At 39.4% G+C, this 22,411-nt stretch overlaps 1 protein-coding gene across 2 annotated transcripts; it reads left to right on the forward strand.

Annotated features, from left to right (window-relative positions):
- The first annotated feature begins 595 nt into the window (after positions 1 to 595).
- On the forward strand, positions 596 to 21,038 carry LOC105013877 (solute carrier family 26 member 6-like). Of its 2 annotated transcripts, none has more exons than XM_013136492.3 (19): positions 596 to 829; positions 2,596 to 2,735; positions 3,087 to 3,197; positions 3,618 to 3,958; positions 6,084 to 6,236; positions 9,433 to 9,515; positions 10,444 to 10,591; positions 11,427 to 11,540; positions 11,633 to 11,710; positions 11,825 to 11,920; positions 12,048 to 12,154; positions 13,857 to 13,926; positions 14,025 to 14,117; positions 14,720 to 14,830; positions 14,962 to 15,093; positions 15,968 to 16,147; positions 16,413 to 16,467; positions 20,081 to 20,226; positions 20,377 to 21,038. In XM_013136492.3, the coding sequence occupies exons 1-19, from the start codon at positions 690 to 692 to the stop codon at positions 20,398 to 20,400; spliced, it is 2,322 nt and encodes a 773-aa protein (XP_012991946.1). In that variant the 5' UTR covers positions 596 to 689; the 3' UTR covers positions 20,401 to 21,038. The 2 variants fall into 2 exon arrangements, with proteins under 2 accessions (XP_012991946.1, XP_019907213.1); XM_020051654.2 differs by having other exon boundaries at positions 14,965 to 15,093.
- The last annotated feature ends 1,373 nt before the right edge of the window (positions 21,039 to 22,411 follow it).

Consider the following 22,411-nt stretch of genomic DNA (forward strand, 5'->3'; position numbering starts at 1 on the left):
TGAAAATGTATTATTTAAAAATCATACAATGTGATTTTCTGGATTTTTGTTTTAGATTCCGTCTCTCACAGTTAGTGTACCTATGATAACAATTACATTACTTTGTAAGTAGGAAAACCTACAAAATTGGCAGTGTATCATATACTTGTTCTCCCCACTGTACTTATTCACCTATCCCAATTCTATAACTATTTATCTCAGAGGAGCAAATGCAAATCTTGAGAACGTTGATCCACATGCGATTAACCAAACTACAAAACTATTGCTGTTATTTGAACCTGAAAATGTTGATGTGTTCGGTTAAAAGCGGAAGGCATTTTTTGTTCAGACCTTCTGTTCAACTAGTAAATAAAAAAACAATATAACCCTTTAATTGAAGATGTCAATTTCTAGTTGTAATTTTTCAATTAAGAATTTCTTTACTATAATAGCTAAATGTTAAAGGAACTAGCAAAACAAGCTCTTAATATAGCTGCAGACTGTGTAAGTAAACAATACAAATTTCATTTGAAGGGATGGGAGGGGAGGGAAGATATGAGGTGCATGAGGTGCATAATTGTCACTCCCACATTCTGTCAAACTGGATACAAACTTAAACACAGCTAGGAGTTCACTCAGACTAACCTTGGACTTAGGAAGAGAAGGAAGAGGGAAACACCTAGACAGTGTTGGAAGACTGACAGACAGCCATGGGAGTTCAGGAGCCAGGCTCTAGTGAGTTCTACGTGGATAGGAATGTTCTGAACGAGATTTCCCTGGACGAGGTTGCAAGAAAACGGACTTTTTCCATCAAACCTCCCCTGAAGGAGCGGGTGAAAGATTCACTCAGGTAAAATTGTAACAGGACACATATTGGTACTATCAACTTATGATGTGTACTCTAATACTGAAATAACTTTTTACAGAAAGTCATCAATGTAGGCTTTTTCAACTCAAAACTATTGGCTGGGCAATACTTCTTACTGGAGAATGGATCTATACACGTACTAATATCTATTTGGTACTTTCATCCAGGGTTTCAATAAAGCCCAGCATGGCTTTAATAAATGTCACCCACTTTTTCCAATGCACTGTTATTAAAATAATAATATGTAATAGATTGTAGACATAAATATTTATACTTTGTCAATTTTTAAAAGCTTTTGTTTTAATTCTGGATTCAACAATATATAGAAAATATACTGTGGGTATCAAAATTTGTTTGATTTAAAATGTAATCTACAAATTGATAATGCATATATTGTATTCACATCTCCATCTCAACCCACATAAATAACTAAATAATTGAGAACTGGAAATGTATAGATTAGAATTTGATAGGGTATCCTCTCTGCCTAAAGTTGGCCGATAAGGCCAAAGTGTTTTCATATAAATGTACTTATTTTGCTCTGTGACAAACAATAAACCAAGTAAGCTTTTTCGTCAAATTGTTTATGGGAATGCAGACCAGATATAGCAATGTGCAACATGTCAGAATAGGATCCAAAATAATTAAATATCGGATTGTCTGCAACATTTTCATCAATAAAGGCATATCTAAAAATGTCATACTGTGATGCACAAACAAAATCAGTTTTCTGCTTGCCTCCGTCTATTGGATAAGCATTAATCTTCAGTCCTAGATTAAACTGAGCTTTTAGTTTCCTTTCTTTGCTTATATTTTTGGTTTGGATGGTGGAGAACATTCAACATATAAATGATAAATTTTTTACTAACTTTAAATTAAAACAATATTACATAATTTACACAGATGTACAAGCAGTATATTTCCTTTAAATCTTGCGAATGATTGCATTTTCAAGCACAATTCATTAATAATGTACTTCTGTAAAACTGTACAGGCCTTTGTTTTTATCTTACCTCTTATCTTAGTTCACCACACAACCTTTCTTGAAAAAAAATAACAATAATGGGGACTTGTGTATTTGGAACTGTTAACATTAGTGATGTTTTTAGGCACAAATTATCCTCCGTACTCATTTCAGTCTACTGTACATGCCTTTGCTAAAAGTGTTTAGCAAAACCAACGCCGCCCTTGTTCCAGAGACTATTTAAAAAAAAATGATGTACTTATTTGTTTGTAGCTTCATCCATACATTTCTCTGCATTTTATTTGGTGCCACTAATGCCTATCCTTTTTACCCATTGGTACTCCAATCTTTTATCTTTTCGGTTGATAGTAATGCATCCGGTGTTGTACAGCAAATCCAAAGCCAGCCTTTTGTTCCAGAGACTCTATTGTGTATATGTTTAGGCGTGTAGGTCAAACCATTTGGTCATGGCATTGGATTATGAGACAATAACTTTTTAAAGAAGACTCTTTAGCTTTGGCTATGAGCATCAAAAAATATAAATGACCAATGTGTTTCCTTGATTTAAAACTTTCAGACAGAGTAAACAACATTTGTAACATTTGTAACTTGTCTCTTCTGGAATTAGTTTCTCGGATGAAAAACAACATTCTTATCAATCCATGAAAGGCTTGTCAATGTGGATTCATAAAAAGAAGCTGTCTGCTAGCAGCAACATACAGAGAACTCTACATAACTAATTATATTAATTTCCTCCTCCACCCCAACCCTTCCCCTGGTACAGGTGTTCAGTGCCCAAGCTGAAGCGTTCTGTGCTGGGTTTTCTGCCTGTACTGTCTTGGCTGCCCCGCTACTCACTGAGAGACAACGCCCTGGGAGACCTCACCTCTGGCATCAGTGTCGGCATCATGCACCTGCCTATGGGTTGGTATTACATCCACTGTTTAAACACACAGGGCCCACCACACGGTGCATCATGTAGTAAATTAAACTCTGGCGATATATTATTTCAATTAAAGAAAATCTAATTAAAAGATTGTAGCTGCCAGTTCACACTAGATCCAAATCTCTTAAAGATGTTTGTGGGGAAAACGTCTATTGTCTTGAACACTGGCCACTAGGGGTAATTTAAATAGGATGATGGGCAGTTGAGCAGCCAACTGGAAGTACAAGTTTTCAGTGTTTAAATACAGCCAAACAGTTAAAAAAATTGTTTTATCTTATCCCATTACGACTTCACCTATAAAGGCTGACATTGCTTTAACGTTCCTCCAGGTTTGGCCTATTCTCTCCTCGCTGGTACACCCCCAGTGTATGGCCTCTACACCTCCTTCTACCCAGTACTAGTCTACATCATCTTCGGAACATCCAAACACATCTCAATGGGTAAGACAGAGTGGGGAAAATGGTAGAGAGACAATTTGAGTGTTAATATTCTTAGGTCAAGCCAAAAAATGACACTTATTTGTTTTATTTTGCAATATATAAATTATAATATGAACTATATTTGAAGTGTGTTTTAATTAGCAACTAACAGATGTATTTCATATTGTCATAAAAATATTTCCAATGAAATAGGAAGGAATTTTAAGTGTTCTAAAATGTTATTGTACCATAGGTACACTTAAGTATGAAATTAGCGGGTCAGTTTTAACACACTTAAGTGTACGTTTTACTATTTATATAGTACTCAAATATTATTTGAATTATTTTTAAAATATAGTAATATACAAAATAGTACACTTAATTTTCTTTTGGCTTAGGAATGGCAATTATACTAACTTGATTTCTGTGTCTTCCCCTCAGGCACGTTTGCTGTGACCAGTCTCATGGTTGGCACTGTAACACAAACATTGGCCCCAAACAGCAACTACATGACACTAAATGGAACCAACGGGACTGCAGTTCTAGATAGCACAGCCCTTTATAATGATAGAGTACAGATAGCATCCAGCCTCACTGTGCTGTGTGGGATCTTTCAGTTTGCCATGGGCCTTTTGCAGGTAGGTTTCATTGCAACGTACCTGTCGGATCCCCTGGTACGTGGCTACACTACAGGAGCAGGTATACAAGTGGTCCTCTCCCAACTCTCAAGCACCTTTGGGATCAGCACTTCGCTCTACACAGGACCGCTGTCTCAGGTCTATGTGAGTATACACACATAAACTCACACGTCTTAATTAGCTGTGTACAGTGGACTCCAGAATTATTTGGACCGTGGCACATCACTGTTTGGTCTCTGTATTCCAGCATTAGATCGTACGATGACTATGGGGCTGAAGTGCAGACTGGCAGCTTTAATGTCACTGTATTTTCAATCACATTGGGTGGGACACTGACCAGATTTCAGAGATTGCATGTCAGTTCCTTTTTTTCTCAAAACCTTCCCCTTACCTGTTACATGTTAATGTTTGTCTGCTTTGTGATGGTCAGCTTGACCTCCAGTGACACTTCTTTGGTCACCATGATGTTAGACACCAGCAGTAGACTATAAATCAAATGCTAAGTTTAGAATCATGAGTAGATATAGAGTAGAAACAATGAGTAGAAACAAACACAACTGGCCAAACACTTGTATTACCCTAAAATGTGGGGGGGGGTTACAATACATACAAAATGGGGGGGGGGGGGGTTACAACACACACAAAAAGTGCTGTTATTTATAATTATCTCATCCAAAAAAGATTAAAATACCCTGAAATTGAAGCTGACTGTCTCCACTTTAATTCCATAATCATTGTATTGTTTTCAATAAAAAGTGTTGGAATACCAATGTCTTACTGTCCAAACACATCTGGAGTTCACTGAAAAAAATATTCCCTTTCAAAATCCCTAACCCTAAGCTTAAACCTCAACCTAACCGTATCCGACTCCTAAGCACAAACCTAACCTTGCCTTTCAAAAACGGGGATAGGAATAATGTAAACCTTACTATAATCCTGACCTGAATCCCAAACTTCAAATTGCACTTTTTCTACAGTAAGTGAGAACCGGCAGAAGGTCCTTGCTGATTTGTCGTATTTTACTGTACAACCCTGTTTCCAAATGCAATTTTGTGCAAATAATGTATCCCTATATATAATTGAAAATAGTACAAAAACAATATATCAAATGTTGAAACTAAGAAGTTTAATTGTTTTTGGAAAAATACAGGGTACATGTCCATTTTGAACTTGATGCCAGCAACACGTTTCAAAAAAGTTGGGACCGGGGAATGTTTAACACTGCGTTGCATCAATTGTTCTTTTACCAATACTCTGTAAGCGTTGGTGAATTGAGGAGACCAATGGCTGTAGTTTTGAAAGTGAAATTGATTCCCATTCTTATATATAGGTTTTCAGTTGCTCAACAGTTCGTGGTCTCCTTTGTCGTATTTTTCATTTCATAATGCGCTGAACTCTATCAAAGTCTGATTGGTAGAGTTTTGAACTTGCATTTGTGGATTCAGTGACATACTGTGTTCACAGACAATGGTTTTCAGGAGTGTTCCAGAGCCCATGCAGGGATTTCCACTACAGAATCGTGTCTAACCCTAACCCTAACCCGTCTGAGGGCCCGAAGATCACGGCATCCAATATTGTTTTTTGGCCTTGTCCCTTGTGTACAGAGATTTCTCCGGATTCAATTCATCTTTTAACAACATTATGTATCATAGATGATGAGAGCCCCAAAACCTTAGCAATTTTATGTTGAGAAACTTTATTCTTGAATTGTTGCTCTATTTTTGCTCTATCTTTCACAGAGTGGTGAACCCCTCCCTATCCACTCTGGAATGATCTTTTATCTCCCTCTTAACACACATCATGTTACTGACCTGTTGCCAATCGACCTAATTCATTATGTGATTTATCACCAGGTTTCTTTTAGCATTACACAACCCTTTCCAGTCTTTTGTTGCCTCTGTCCCAACTCTCTTGAAACGAGTTGCTGGCATCAAATTCAAAGTGGGCATACATTTTTCAAGAAACAATAAAATGAAAAAATAAAATTGCTCCGTTTCAATATTGGATATGTTGTCTTTCCTGTTGAATATTGGGGTTAAATGATTTGCACATCGTTGCATTGTGTTTTTATTTACATTTATGCAGCGTCCCCACTTTCTTGGAAACTGGGTTGTACTTGTAACGACTTCCTTACAAGCATAGTAATACACCCAAACACCATGCATGTGTGAGATGTCTAATGTACAACAGTTGTAATGTGTTCCACCTAGTGAACAGAAGCAGTATCATATCTCCTAATTGCCACATTCCTTTCTTTCTGTTCCTTCAGCTCTTGATAGACGTCTGTAGACATCTGCCAATGACTAACATTGGGGCTGTGGTGATCACTCTGGTGTCCTTGGTGGTCCTCATAACCGTCAAAGAACTCAACACTTGTTATGCAAAGAAGCTGCCTGCACCAATTCCAATAGAACTCATAGTGGTAAGTCAAAGTGACAATCACATACATTTTTTGCTGGACTCCATAAGCGGAGCCAGAAAAGAAGAACGAATGTCTGAGAGTGAGTGAGTACTCATTGTTAAATAATGTAGTGCTTAGAGACACGAACTGCCACGTAGCTGACCTGGGTTCGATCCTTGCCATGGACCAAACAAAATAGGCATTAGGATTTGTTCAGGGTAGGCTAAAACTTCACTGGCTACAAGCTTCAGTAGCTACATTATAGTAAGCCTAAGGTAAAACTATTTACATTTATATTTGAAAGGACAAACTGCTCCAACAAGGAACATTTCAATTTACATAGTGTAGTTCATATAGCGGAGTGGTTGGCTATTCAACTGTCACTGTTTTCAAAAAGAAAAACAGCCAAGGAGTGATTGGATTCATTGTTTTCATTACAGGTACTGTATAGCTATTAGGCAGCCATCTACAGTAATCTGTTTCTAATTTAACGCATTGAATGTAGTGTAGCGATCCTGTTGTTGGTTTAGATGTTAATAGGTAATGTAGGGACCTACTAATTGTTTTGACAATGCAGGAAGTAAACAGATACCACATCTCTACAGAAGGATAACATGCTACCAAAACAAATAGCACAGTGGTTAAAGACACAGATAACATACATTCTTTCTAATCACAGGCAGGCTGAACCAGGCTTGCCTGGTTTCTGGTTTAAAGCCCTTTTTACATCAGCAGTTGTCACAAAGTTTTTTCACAAACACCCAGCCTGTAACTCCAAAGAGCAAGCAACAACAGGTTGATGCACAGTGGCTAGGAAAATCTCCCTTATAGGGTAGACACTTAGAAAGAAACCTTGAAAGGAACCATGCTCAGAGGAGTGGCCAATCCTCTTCTGGCAGTGCTGGATGAAAACATCTTGTACAGAATTTTGTGTAGAATACAAATTGTAATAATTAATAAATACATACGGGCTGTGTCCAGAGCCTATAAAACATAGCCTATGCCAGCTGCATGTCCAGGTGGACAAGGACAGGGACAATTAAGTGGGGTCAGTGGAGTGGCAGGTACTTGATTTCCAACACAGGTGGACTTTGGACAGGGACAGCTATGAATACTTCTGGTCTGGTAGTCCCAAGGTCTGGTCCAAGAGCTAATATCCTCCTAAGCTTATAAGGAACAGGACACAAGGAAAGTGAGACACCCTACTGTCCCGGCACAATGATATAATAGTGAAAAACCTCGGGGTGAGACAGGGGTGTCCAGAGACACTGTGGCTCTATCCCAGGATAACCCTGAACAGGGCCCAACAGGAACAAAGTCACTCCACCCACTTTGCCAGGCATCAACCAGAGGGACACCAACCAACTGCAACTACCCTGAAAGAGGGCCAAGTAACGCCCACAGTTCACTCTCAATGCACGAGGACGGCAACAGAGAACAACAGTAAACCAGTGACTCCTCCTCCAAATGGTACTGGAGAGAGTATATTCCAGTGGAGAAGGCAGCAATGGTGGCTTGTAATCCAAGCCTATCCATTCACCTTAACACCGCTGAGCCAGACTACACTTAATCATCGACTGTCATCGAGTCATCAATAGACATGTTTGGACTGAGTCTTTGTGCCCAACCATAATCAGCAGATCGTAGTGGAGTAGTAGAGCTCTATGGGAGGAAGCCCTGGCTCCAGCTGTTTGTTTAGAAATTCTAGGTACAATTAGGAGGCCTGCATCTTGTGATCTTAGGGTACGTATAGGGTACCCTAAGCAAGTCCATGTAATGTAACCTTTTATGATTTTACTGTTTTCTATGTTTAAATTCTTCTTATTGCAATATATGTTGTTTTATTCTTGGTTCCTGATGTGAAGCACTTTGGATACCTGCTGGTTGTTGTAAAGCGCTATATAAATAAATTTTGATTGATTGATTGATAATGCTTTGTAAGTTAACAATAAGACCTTAAAATCAGCCCCAGCCTTAATAGGCTGCCAGTGTAGAGCACTAATTGAAGTTTATTTATTGTTTTATCAGGGTAATCAGAGAGAAGAGCATTGCAGTCATCTAATCTTGAATTAACAAAAGCATGGATTTGTTTTTCAGAATTATTTCTCAATTAAAGGTTTCTGATTTGTTCTGAAGATGGAAAAAACATGCTTTTGATTACCATTTCATATGTTCATCAAAAGAGATTGTCGAGAGGAGCAAGTATTTTAGTTTTGTCTGAGTGCATCTCAGTGCTATAATCGAGTCTGAAACTGGACAGGAGCATTTCATAATTATAATTTCTTGTCTTCTGGGAGGAATTGAGTTGTTAGGATAGTGATTTTTGTAAGATTTTTGAGAGGAACGTGAGATTTGATATTGGATTATAATTGTTTTATATAGCCAGAAGAGGCTTTATTTTTGCAACTTTTAGGGTGTTTTCTATGCATCTGGAGAATAAAGAGGATAAAGTTATCAAGTTAATCATTGGCGGACCAAGCACAAAAAGTAGCTCCTTAAGTTGTTTGTTGAAATCCTGCTGAACAATTCTCTGAAACAAAGCAGAATGTGTGGTTCCTTTAAAGTAAATGTTTCTTGATGCAGCAAAGCAGCCCCAAACAATGACACTTCCATTCTTGACTGTTGGTATGAGGCTCTTACTGTAGAATGCAGAGTTCGGTTTTCACCAGACGTAACAGTGCCCATGTCGCCCAAAAAGTTCCACTTTTGACCCATCTGTCCATAGAACCATGTCCATGTTCTTGGGGTCTCATATATCAATATTGCATAAAAACTATCCAAAATGTCTACTTAGGAATGGAATTAAAAATGTGCATACACATAGAAGGTGGATTTATTATACAATCCTATGACCGTTTTACTCTTAACCAGCTAGCTATTGAAAAGTATTTAAATTTTTCTTAGTCTGTTGCATTCTACAATTGTTTGACTAGTATACTTTTACAATTTACTAATTTGTTTGGATGCTTGTATGCATGTGATCCAGTTAGTGGTATTTATTCAGTATAATGTAGTAAAGGGATTTTCTCAGTTAACTGACTGACATGTACTCCAGCATGGATTTCAAACACAGGGAAAAGCCACACAGCTTCTGAAATAATAATTGACTTACAAGTACGAATGGAAAGCCATAGAAAACAATATTACAGATGTTTTATTGTTGTGAGCATGGCACTGGCACCTAATGTGAGTTTATGTGTGTGTGTGTATGTTACAGATCATAGTAGGTACAATAATCTCTTACTACGCCAACCTGAATGGCCTATACAAGGTGGCCGTGGTCGGACAGATCCCCAGAGGGTAAGTGTTTATGAGTTTGTGTTTGTGGTGTTTATGTGCTGTGATAGGAAATATTGTGTAAAGTTCCTTTCCTCTGTAAACTTGGAGCATGGAGTGAAGTGTTAAGTAAACGCAGTACACTGGATGGAATACTCTCTGAGCTAATCAGATCTGGAAGTCAGGGACACACCTGGACCAACAGCTACCAAGTTCTTTCTCAATTGAACCATTAGTTTACAGAGTGACCGTTACAATAGGACATAAAATAATTATACTGAGTTAACTTGTTTTCATCTCCAAGCAAAGATAGGACAGAGTATTTGCCATTTCTTCAGCGGCACAACTGTGCTCATAGCGGAACACTGCTGAAAAACCTGGTTCTGAACATGCAAAAAGGAAATTCAGAACCAATGGCCAAACCCTTCTATATTTTACATTTGTTTGTGTTGCATCTTGCTGGGAAAACACAAGGTGGAACTTAACATGGAAGTTTTTTTTTTTGGAGCAGTGCCCATTCCATAGTTTAGTTTAAGTCAATGCTATTAAGAAAATATTCTGTTCTGTCCCTGGAGTTTGTTAACCTTGTAGAACCCAGCAATGGCGCTGTTCTCCCAATTTATTTAATTGTCCCACAAATTATGTTGTCTTAACTGTGTATTGTTAAACATGGTGCTTGGCTTCCCAGCATGTGAAGACTGTAAAACATTTTTTTATGAGAAACTAAAAAAGATTTCAAACTATTCACAACTTGATACAGCATTTGAAATAATAATAATAATAATAATAATAATAATTTGTTTTAATTTAAGTACATGGTTTGAAAAATGCTAAATAAATAAGATATATAGGGTACAGAGGTGGTGATTAAAGAGACATTGTTGCAATGTTAATGTGGAAAAACACCAGATATCACAGTCCTAGATCCACCTCTATTTCCCTTCCTCTCCAGATTACTGGCACCACGTAATCCTGACATCAGTCTGTGGGGCTCGGTGGCTGGGAGTGCCTTTGCTCTGGCCATAGTCGGCTATGCCATTAGCATCTCGTTGGGCAAAACTTTTGGCCTTAAACATGGCTACAAGGTGGACAGCAACCAGGTGGGTCACATGCACACAGACTAGTATACAGGTAGGCCTGCAAAGAGCATAAGTGGTTGGAGTTGTTCTGTCCTTCAGGAGTGAGAGAGGATGGAAACACCCAGCAAATTCAACAGCTTGCAGGTTTCTTTCCTGAACATTTAATGACTGCACTTCTCAGTCAAGCATGCAGAAGTAGAACAGAAGCACTAGGAACATTTCACCGCACAAGTGCCTTATGATATCTTCAAAATAAATGTAACACCAAAATTGCATTAAAAGAGTTGCCTTTTTGACAGATCACTCAGCTAAATCAATAAATCTGATTTAACACAAATGAATCAGTGATTGGATCATCTGTAACCAGAGTTTCTGAGCCAGAATCATGATGGCTCTGGCCCAACTCATTGGCAGAAAACCAATCAGGCAGTAAACTTCTGCTTCAAGGACCAATCCAGAGGTTCTATCCAGATCCCTAACAGAAGAAATGTTTTGTCTGTAGGCGTGATGTAGTGTTTGCCCTGAACTCACAGTTTGGGTAGTCCAGCAGACCACGCTGTGACCAACAACAAACATTCATTAAGTTTTTTAAAAATCTGATTAAGTTGCGTTAAATGACAGAATTTAAAATCAACAACAAAAATGTGCCAAGATAAAGTGCTCCCAAGGCACCCAGTTTATGTAAAGTCCCAGTGTAAAAGACATTTGATTGTCTGGAACAGTTATTACTCACCACAGTGAATGTAAATAAATGAACTGTAAGGCACATTTACATTAACAAAGAATAGTCATTAGTGTATCCTCTGGCCTCTGAATGCCCCCTTTCCCCTCAAATTATTATTCTCTCCCTCTGTAGGAGCTGATTGCCTTGGGGGCCTGTAACCTTGTAGGAGGATTCTTTCAATGCCATTTTGTCACGCCAGCTCTGTCCCGTAGCCTCCTCCAGGAAACCACCGGAGGCAAGACCCAGGTGAAAACAAACATGCACACTTGCATTCACAACACACCTGTCCACCTGCTGACCTGTCCACATTCATAACCTATGTTTGTACATTTTCTCAGATGGTCGGTCTGGTGTCTTCTGTGTTCATGCTGATCATCATTCTGGAAATTGGGACCCTTTTTCAGCAGCTACCCAAGGTAATGTTTGCGCTGTCAAGCTGCACCCCCCCCCACCCCCCCCCCCCCCCCCCCCACACACCTTACCATAGCCCAAGCACACAAACACAAACTGCTTTTCTGTGTGTCCTCTAGGCAGTCCTGGCTTGCATAGTTTATGTGAACCTGAAAGGCATTTTTGTGCAGTTCTGGGACATTCCTGCACTCTGGAAGAGCAACAAGGTTGACCTGGTGAGAGAAGGACATTGATACACTACGTCCCATTCATCATCTACATGACCTAAAACAAACAATACTGATTAACATTCAGCATGACTGGGAAACCCCATTGATTGCATGTGTCTCTGCTGTCCCCTAGATGGTGTGGTTGGTAACGCTGGTGTGTACTATACTGCTGAACCTGGATATGGGTCTGGCTGTAGCTGTTGCCTTCTCTATAATTACTGTCATCGTCAGATCACAACTGTGAGTGTGATTCTGTGTGTGTGGGTGTGTGTGTGATTCTGTGTGTGTGAGTGTGTGTGTGATTCTGTGTGTGTGTGATTCTGTGTGTGTGGGTGTGGATGTGATTCTGTGTGTGTGTGGGTGTGTGTGTGTGTGTGTGTGTTAGAAGAAAAAAAGACTTGTTTGGACTAAATTTGAATAATATATATGATATATATGTTATGGATGATTAGTCATCCTCCCGTTCATCAAAATGAATTTCCATTTTCATGGAATGCTGGGCTGAAAATACACCCCATGGCCACAAAGTGGCAGTGTTAAGCCAAATGGGGTTGACTGAAAATGGTGTACTATATCATGTAAATATCATATGTGCCAATATTTCATCAGAAATCAGAATCAGAAAGGGTTTTATTGCCAAATAGGTTTTGGTTCTGGTTCATTGGTGCAGCAATTTTGTATGAAAGAAAAAAAAATAAGAATAGTGGACTGAGCATACAAACACTGGATGGAGCATTAATAAATTACTAAAAAACATACTACAAAATATGTAAGGTGCAAAATTGTCCAGTTGAGGGTTGTGGGGATGGTGCGATCTTTTCAAAACCACTCTCTTAATTTGTATGGTTAAATGAGATATGAAAGTGTTTCAACTTAATGCAAATTTAAATAACCTATTGCCTCTAGACCATTTGAAAAATAGACCCGTAGTGCATTTTCAACTAAATCTAGATCAGAGAAATGAAATGTACACCAAATATCCAATATATAACCAACTTTACCTCCCTTTGCCACTACGTTATGGGGAGAAAGTTTGATCACTAACAGTTTTGTACAGATATGTTTTTTAATTATCAATCTGCTAGATAATTTGGTAAGATTCCGAAGTAGCTCAGCTTATTTTGAAGAGGTCCCTTCCAAGTATTGCAATATATATACAGTTGTGCTCCAAGGTTTGCATACCCTTGGAGAATTGATAATGTATGTACCGTTTGTAAAGAAAACATGAGTGAGCAGGAAAAACACGTCTTTTATTTCTTATGGGATTCACATTCAACTGTAGGTCATAACAGAATGACACAATCATATAATCAAAAATAGCAAAAAAGAAAATATTTAAAAATTATTTTCCATCTTCATGAAGTTACATTATCTTGTTACACAGGTTTTTGACAGTTCCTTTCTGCTCCCCATGGCTCAGTATTTAGCCTGCTCAGTGCATCCACATGAGAGCTAACAAACTCATCATCTATTTATACACAGACTCTAATTACAATATAAAAAGCCACAGGTGTGGGAAATTCACCTTTAATTGCCATTTTCACCTGTGTGTGTCCCCTTGTGTGTCTGCAACAAGGCCAAACAAGGGGTATGTCAACTTTTGATCAGGGCCATTTGGGTGATTTCTGTTATCATTATGATTTAAAAAGGAGCCAAACAACTTTGTGATAATAAATGGATTCCTAAGATTACTATCCTAAAATAAAGGTTTTTTTCATGATCAGTCATATTTTCAAAAACAATGGCAACATTTCACAATTTCTGCCAGGGTATGCAAACATGTGAGCATAACTATATATATATATATGTATAAATACACACATACTTTTTTTGTTATGCATATAATCTGTTCCATGCCTGCCCTCGATGAATAGAAAACCTGAACAGTGTTGTTTGAAATGGGTAACCTACCAAAACCAAACATCTCCCCTCTGTCCCGCAGGCCAAATTATTACATCCTTGGGCGGGTTCCTGGGACTGAGATCTATCTGGATATAGATGCATATGAGGAGGTGAGACTCAAGAGCTCAATATCTGATTTGGGGTTAGTGGGTTAGTATTAAATGACCAAATATAGAAACCCCCTTGTTTGTGTTTGTTTGTCCCTCAGGTAAAAGAGATACCAGGTGTCATTATCTTCCGTTCGTCCACCACAATGTACTATACCAACGCTGAGCTATACCTGGATGCACTGCAAAAGAAGGTAGAGTTTGTGTGTTTGTGTGGGTGGGAATGGAAATGTATTAGAATATAGAGAAAACAATTAATTTAATTAATTAATTCATTCAGCTTGTGTATTTTATATCTGTAGGCACAATGAAGTTCTTCTTAACAAAATTCTGTGTTTGTCCAGCAGTTAGTCCATTGGGTTCCTTATATTGGTTGACTGAACATTGCTATGTTTCCTGAGCAATAATCTGTGTTGGGGGGGTAACACATTTGAGAAGCTTTGGAGTTTGGGGTCAAATCATTACTTTCAGAAAACATTCAGAAGTATTTTAAGAAGGTGCGCATTTCACTTTCGCTGTTGATCATCGTATGCGACAGCAACACCTGTCACTGTAGAGGCAAGTGTGCTGTCTAGCTTAGCTGTGCATCTCCATGTTTACCCTTGTGGCTAATGAGCGAGTAAGATTTTTCAAACGTCCATGAAGGCAACAGTCATGTAAGTAGTTGCTTAAAGATGCACATTTAAGTAATTTTGTAAAGTTATTAAAATATTAATTGAATTGTCCTTTCAAGTAACTAATCCCAAGTTAACCTGAAACAAACATGAGGTAATGGTATTTTCATTTTCTCACACAGTCTGGAATTGATACTGGGAAGTTAATCACCCAAAAGAAGAAAAGGGAGGCTGAAGAAAAAAGACAAGCCAAGACAGAAGAAAATAAAGCCAAAAAGGAAGCCAAGAAACTGGTATGACACGCTTTCAAGTCACTCACACAGGTCTAACGCACACACACACACAATTGCTGTACACACATAAACACTATGTTATTAAGTGATTTCTGGTGGATCTCCTTTCTCCCCTCCCTTTTCCTTGACAGAAGCGTTTAAATGGACATCTACCCAATGGAACAGTCCACCCAGAGGATGACATCGATTTACAGAAGGCTTCCCAAGATCTGAAAGGGAACCAACTGTCCATTATCCTAACTGACAGAGCCAACAATGGGCAGGTACGTAGTGTCATGTACTACAGTCCTAGAAGAAACATTTGGACTCTACTTAAAACCTAAACAAGTATCTGAATAATGCATTCTTGTAATGTTTGTTTTGAACAAAACACAAACAAGTGATCACTAAATAATGCGCCAGGGTGTTGCTTTGAGATTGAACCTACTTTACTGTTAGCTAGTACAAGTTAGTTATTCCTTACTGCCTATAAGGTTTCTGTAAATTTTACAATATCCCACTGAGAGCTGGTTGGCAGGTAGGTCATGCAAAATTCCCAGTAATTTCCAGGCAACTAAGACAATTAAGGGACTGTGAAATGCTCAATAACCTCTTTAGAGTGGACAAATGTATTGTCGTATGCTTTAATAAAGACGGCTTTAATATTAAAAAAACTTATATATTATTTACAACATGACCAGTACAACACTTCAGCTGAAGAACTGGAACAACTATTAAAATGAAAAAGGAATCCCCAAATATTCACTGAAATCCTTAGCCTGTATTCTGCCATAAATATTTTTAAGTGTTATTGTAAGAAATAAAGGAAAGCATAATTTTTGCACAGTCACCCTCACCTCTGACAGATAACCCATTAATAATCCCTTTTAAATTTAGGATATCTTATAGCATAGCTGTTGAAAGTAGCTGTGTCACACCCTTTGCACCCCCTTTGAATGAGCAAAGTATATATACCGACAGCATTGAAAAACATGCTTCAGTTCATCAAAAAAAAAAGTCTGAAGGAAACTCAATAATCGGAACATGTTTAAAGCAACATTGGTGTGGCTCAAGAACAAAAAGGTAATTGTCCTATAGTGAAAGGGCCAATCAAAGTATTGTTCTCCATCCTATTCAGCATCTCTATGTCAATCTTAGGTGAACTGGGCCTTTGAAAAAAGCTCTGAGGCTGGCTTTCCTGGTGATGATCTAAAAACCCAGAAGTCTAGTACCAACGGAGACGGAGAGATGGGCTCCAGTCACAATAAACACACCCTCATCCTGGATTTGTCCACAGCCAGCTTTGTGGACACAGTTACCCTAAAGACGCTGAGAAACGTATGTACTGGGGCGTTGGTTGGGGTGGTTGTGTGTGTTTTTAAACAAAACATGGAAATTTGGGATGTTGAGAGCAGAGGGTATGGAAAGGAAACTGTAAATGTGAATGATAGAGAAAATATTTGTGGCGAGGTTAACAGATCTTTTCAGTAATGTTTTATTGTAAGTGGCAGGTCAATATTATACTTTTATGTATTTCTGGGGTCTCCGGGAATAACATGGCCCTCTTATGACCTCTCTTTCACACATTTTCTTTTTATTACAGATTTTCAAAGACTTTAAAGAGATTGGCATTGCCACCTATTTAACTGGATGCCAAGGTGAGTGTTTCATTATTCAGGCTGATGTTGTCTGTGTTCAGTTGTACCTGGACCATTTAACATGGTCATAGGCCCCTGGGCTGCATGTATTTATGGGGCTTCTATAGTCCACTAGCATTCACATAGTCAGGTCTAAAGGTGTTAATTGCTCTCACGTCTGAACACAAATCAAGTGCTTATAGGTGTCCGAGCCTTAAATCCAGTGCCTTGCCATTCACCGTCATGCCTCATAGCCAAAGTACACTTAATTATAGGCCTTAGATGAGACTTTATTAAGGGCAGCAACCATCCTTTTTATTAATATCATTTCAAAACAAGTACTCAATATTGGACTTATAATAAAACAATCTGCTATCATTGTAATGTAGTCAAGCATTGCTTTTTTCTATGGCATTCATATCCTTTATGCTAAGTATGTTGTCATTCTCAAATTCTGCAATCATTTTAACCTTTTTGGTCAGATGGCTTTGAATTTGACAGTCCAATGTTGTCCCTAAACAGTTGACAAGTACAGAAATGGTTTCTTTGGCACATATTCACCATTGTCAAATTAACATCTGAAATGGCCTGTTTATTTTGTTTAAATTACTCCTGCTGATGTACAGTTAGGTCTGAAAATATTTGGACACTGACACAATTTTCATCATTTTGTCTCCGTGCACCACCACAGTGGATTTGAAATGAAAGAACCGAGATGAAATTGAAGTGCAGACTTTCTGCTTTAATTCAAGGGGTTGAACAAAAATATTGTATGAAACGTTTTGGAATTGCAACCATTATTTCAGAGGCTCGAATGTAATTGGACAAATTAACACAATTATAAATAAAATGTTCATTTTTAATACCTTGTCGAGAATTATTTGCAGGCAATGATTGCTTGAAGTCTGGAACATATGGACATCACCAAACTCTGGGTTTCCTCCTTTGTGATGCTTTGCCATGCCTTTACTGCGGCTGTCTTCAGTTGTTGTTTGTTTGTGGGTCTTTCTGCCTTACATTTTGTCTTCAGCAAGAGAAAGGCATGCTCAGTTGTGTTGAGATCTGCCATTGCACAATATTCCACATCTTTGCTTCCTACGAAAACCCCTGGTTTGCTTTCGCAGTATGTTTGGGGCATTGTAACCTGTTAAGTGAAGCGACGTCCAATCCACTTAGTTGCTTTTAACTGAATCTGAACAGACAATATAACCTTCAGTTATTCACTTCTGTTACATCATCAATAAAAACTAGTGACCCAGTGCCATTGGAAGCCATGCATGCCCATGCCCATGCACACTGCCTCCACCATGTTTTACAGATGATGTGGTATGCTTCGGATCATGAGCCGTTCCACAGCTTCTCCATACTTTTTTCTTGGGTTGATCTTAGTTTCAGGTTGATCTTAGTTCTTAGTCCTGTTCCAGAAATGGGCTGGCTTTTTTAGATGTTTAATCAGGCCTTTCCATTCTATGATTGGGAATGGTTTGTGCCTTGTGGTGAACCCTCTGTATTTGTTCTTGTGAAGTCTTCACTTTATGGTAGACTTGGATAATGATATGCCTACCTCCTGGAGAGTGTTCTTCACTTGGCTGGATGTTGTGAAGGGGTTTTTCTTTACCATGGAAAGGATCCTACGATCATCTACCACTGTTGTCTTCCGTGGACGTCCAGGCCTTTTTGTGTTGCAGACCTCCACATCAAAATGTAACAAACTGTTGATTTGGCCACTCCTGATGTCCCTGTAATCTCTCGGATGATTTTTTTTTGTAGCCAAGGATGGCCCATTTCACTTGCATTGAGAGCTCCTTTGACCGCATGTTGTGGGTTCACAGCAACTGCTTCCAAATGTGAAGGCCACATCAGGAACCAACACCAGACCTTTTACCTGCTTAGTCGATGAAGAAATAATGAATGAATAGCCCACATCTGTCCATGAAACAATTTTTTTGTCAATTGTCCTTTTACTTTTGGTCCCTTGAAAAAAAGGGGGTTACATATTCAAGAGCTGTAATTCCTAAATCCTTCCTCCAATTTGGATGGTAATACCCTCAAATTAAACCTGGCCACTTTAAGCCCATATTCATCATTTAACTGTAACTTGAATATATTTTGGTGAACAGCCAAAATAACAAAACTTGTGTCACTGTCCAATTATGTCCGGACTTAACTGTACAAGCCTTAATTAGTTAAGTACAAAAGCAGTGTACCCAACAACATGATCTGTAATGCCAGGCGAATTAGAGAATTCTGTACCCATTTTTATGCTTTTTTCCTAAAATCTTTAACAGAATCAGTTAACTACAAGGAGACTGACATGTGACCTACACCACCATTCAAAAGTTTGGGTCACTTACAAATTAGCTTGTTTTCGAAGGAAAAGCACATTACCTGTCAATTAAAGTAACATCAAATAGAAATACAATGTAGATATCGTTAATGTTGTAAATGACTATTGTAGCTGGAAAAAGCAGATTTTTTTATGGGATATCTACATAGGCATTAAGAGGCCGGTCATCAGCAACCATTGGCACGTTGTTTGCTAATCCAGGTTTATCATTTTAAAAGGCTAACTGTTCATTAGAAAACCCTTTTGCAATGATGTTAACACAACTAGAATCCATTGTGCCTTCGTTAGACTAGCTGAATATCTGGAGCATCAGCAATTGTGGGTTCAATTACAGCCTCAAACTGGCCAGAAATAAAGGACTTTCTTATGAAACTCATCAGTCTATTTTTGTTCTGAGAAATGAAGGATATTCCATGCAAGAAATTACCAAGAAACTGAAGATGTTTTGCAACGCTGTGTATTACTCCCTTCACAGAGCAGCACAAACTGTCTCTAATCAGAATAGAAAGGGATGTGGGAGACCCTGGTGCACAACTGAGCAAGAGGACAAATACATCAGTGTCTAGTTTGAGAAACAGATGGCTCACAGGTCCACAACTGGCAGCTTCATTATATAGTACCCGCAAAACCCCAGTCTCAACGTCCAATCACAAAGAATAACATTTGTGAGATGCAGACCATATGAAAAGATGCTGCAGGAGTTCTTGACACCATCCATCAAGCATGGTGGAGGCAATGTGGTAAAGTGGGAGATTTGTACAGGATGAAAAGGATCTTGAAGAAGGAAAAATATCATTCCATTTTGCAGCGCCATGCCACTTGATTGGAGCCAAATCCATCCAACAACAGGACAATGACCCAAAGCATAACTCCAAATTATGCAAGAACTATTTAGGGAAGAAGCAATCAGCTGGTATTCTGCCTATAATGGAGTGGCCAGCACAGTCACCAGATCTCAACCCTTTTGTGGGAGCAGCTTTACTGCATGGTACAAGTAGCGGCCAGATGCACTTATTTCGTCCCATGCATTTATCATGGAAAACAATGACATTTCTAAGTGACCCCATACTTTTGAATTGTATAGTAGTATATATTTTGGACAACCAACATAATGAGCCAGAAAACACAAATAATGTATTTTATTTCCAAATCTGGTTTGCTGTATAATTACTAAAATGCATTATAAAGTATAATAATTATTTGGGCTACAGCCCAAGTAAGCCCAGGTATTAAAGATCTTCTGTATTTACTGGACACATTGTCTAACCTTGTTTGTCTCTACTCCAGTCTGTGTGGTGGAGCAGTTATCCATTGCAGGTTTCTTCTGTGAGTCAATCCCTAAAAGCTGCCTGTTTGCTACGGTCCACGATGCGGTGTTACACAGCCTCCGGGTGCACGGGGACAAAGACATAATCCTCTACGATTATGCTCTGGTGAGTGGAACATTCTGGAACTTATCCTTAAGGATTTGCAGCTTTCCAATTAATATTTAAGAAATCGTGCCTGGAAATCCATTAGTTTAATTTCTTGATGCTTATGATCACAGGATTGTACGTTCTGTCTGACACCATTTTCTCTATTAGGACACAGTTAACACTAAGATGTAACCGACAGAGGACACACTGTTATCCCTGACCACTCCAGTGTCCTACTCCTCGTCTTCCCCCTTCCATCGCGGTTCAATCAACTCTGTGGTTTCATGTTGGTTCAGAACAACAAGCACCTCCCCAACATGACAGTCGGTTTCCATGGAGATGCTGCAACAGGCTTTTTCTTATATTTTGTAATGAGGTTACCCGCAGGAGTCTATTTTTGTAGTCATGGGGGAATTAAAGGTGACTGTAAGGAGAAAACTGAGTAACTGTGTAAGAGACGTGGGCTCGTTGAGCTACTGTGTTTGTTTGTGTGTATGTTTATGTGTTTGTTCGTGTTTTTTTTAACGTGGATGTTCACTCATTGTGTCCCATGAGGCCATATTTTCACTGTTTCTGTGCTTGTAGGTGATCCCCCTAAACTTAAGCTTTGTCACAGGTTAGTTGTCACAGTAGCATGTTACCATTCGTAGTGCTTCAGAGCACTCCTAACCAACTCATATGATATTTTCTATCCTGTGAATAATGTCTGGGAAAGTGATATCCTCTCCACAATTCAGTGCCAAAATTATATCAACATCATTTTCTTCCGCTTATCCGGGGCCAGGTCGCAGGGGCACCAGACTTCCCTCTCCCCAGACACTTCCTCCAGCTCTTCCGGGGGGACACCGAGGCGTTCCCAGGCCAGCTGGGAGACATAGTCCTTCCAGCGTATCCTAGGTCTTCCCCAGGGTCTCCTCCCGGTGGGACGGGACCGGAACACCTTCTCAGGAAGGCGTTCCGGAGGCATCCGAAACAGATGCCCAAGCCACCTCAGCTGACCCCTCTCGATGTGGAGAAGCAGCGGCTCTACTTTGAGCTCCTCCCGGGTGACCGAGCTTTTCACCCTATCTCTAAGGGATCGCCCAGCCACCCTGCGGAGAAAGCTCATTTCGGCCGCCTGTATCCGGGATCTTGTCCTTTCGGTCATGACCCAAAGCTCATGGCCATAGGTGAGAGTAGGAACGTAGATTGACCCGTGAATCGAGAGCTTTGCCTTGCGGCTCAGCTCTTTCTTCACCACGACAGACCGATACATCGACCGCATTACTGCAGAAGCTGCACCGATCCGTCTGTCAGTCTCCCTTTCCATCCTTCCCTCACTCGTGAACAAAACCCCTAGGTACTTAAACTCCTCCACTTGAGGCAGGCACTCTCCACCAACCTGAAGTGGGCAAGCCACCCTTTTCCGAATGAGGACCATGGCCTCGGATTTGGAGGTACTGATTCTCATCCCCACCGCTTCACACTCGGCTGCAAACCGTCCCAGTGCATGCTGAAGGTCCTGTTTTGATGGGGCCAACACAACAACATCGTCCGCAAAGAGCAGAGACGAAATCGTGTGGTCCCCAAACCTGACACCCTCCGGCCCCTGCATAATGAAATGTTAATGTTATATATAGTTTACTGGGTGTTTTGGAGCATTTAATAATTTTTTATGTGCTTAAAAAAATGGGGGAACTTCACATTTAATAACAAAAGACAAAATGTCCCCAAAAACTCAATTCGAAAAATATTGTCACAGAAGGATTGGCTCTGTGCCATCCCTTTGAACGAGTGGAATATTCTTGGTTCATTCTGCCATTTACCTCTCATTCTTTTTATTCCATTTCAGGGTGACTCAGACTGCTCTCTTCTTCTCCTGTATTTCAGGGGCGTAATTCGAGAGCAAAGTGTAGCTTTTTCAACCCAAACTCTCCTCATAATCAGTAGGGTTACCGGGATCCAATGTGTATTTCTGGTTCAAAACAAGAGGAGACCATAGCATAGCTCTCTCCTTGTGTAAACATTGTTGTAGAACTCATCTCTATACCTTACTTTATTTTACTAAAGAAACTGTGAAGGATCTATGTCAGGTTGAGTGAATTAGTGTGCATGGGAAGTCTTACAATTTTAAGACCTCATGTGGATGTGGATCAGCAGACCTGTGAGCCACTGTGGCCCTTTTATTGTGGCCTCCCACTCCATCAGTTACCTCTCCCTGGTA

This window comes from Esox lucius, chromosome 12 (genome assembly GCF_011004845.1).
Source record: "Esox lucius isolate fEsoLuc1 chromosome 12, fEsoLuc1.pri, whole genome shotgun sequence".
Taxonomy (NCBI): Eukaryota; Metazoa; Chordata; class Actinopteri; order Esociformes; family Esocidae; genus Esox; species Esox lucius.

Excerpts from the sequence above, each read along its gene's own strand:
- LOC105013877 (XM_013136492.3), top strand. The coding sequence starts at position 690 with ATGGGAGTTCAGGAGCCAGGCTCTAGTGAGTTCTACGTGGATAGGAAT. Across the intron at positions 3,959-6,083 it reads GACCGCTGTCTCAGGTCTAT|CTCTTGATAGACGTCTGTAG; the intron begins GTGAGTATACAC and ends CTGTTCCTTCAG. Across the intron at positions 10,592-11,426 it reads ACAAGGTGGACAGCAACCAG|GAGCTGATTGCCTTGGGGGC; the intron begins GTGGGTCACATG and ends CTCCCTCTGTAG.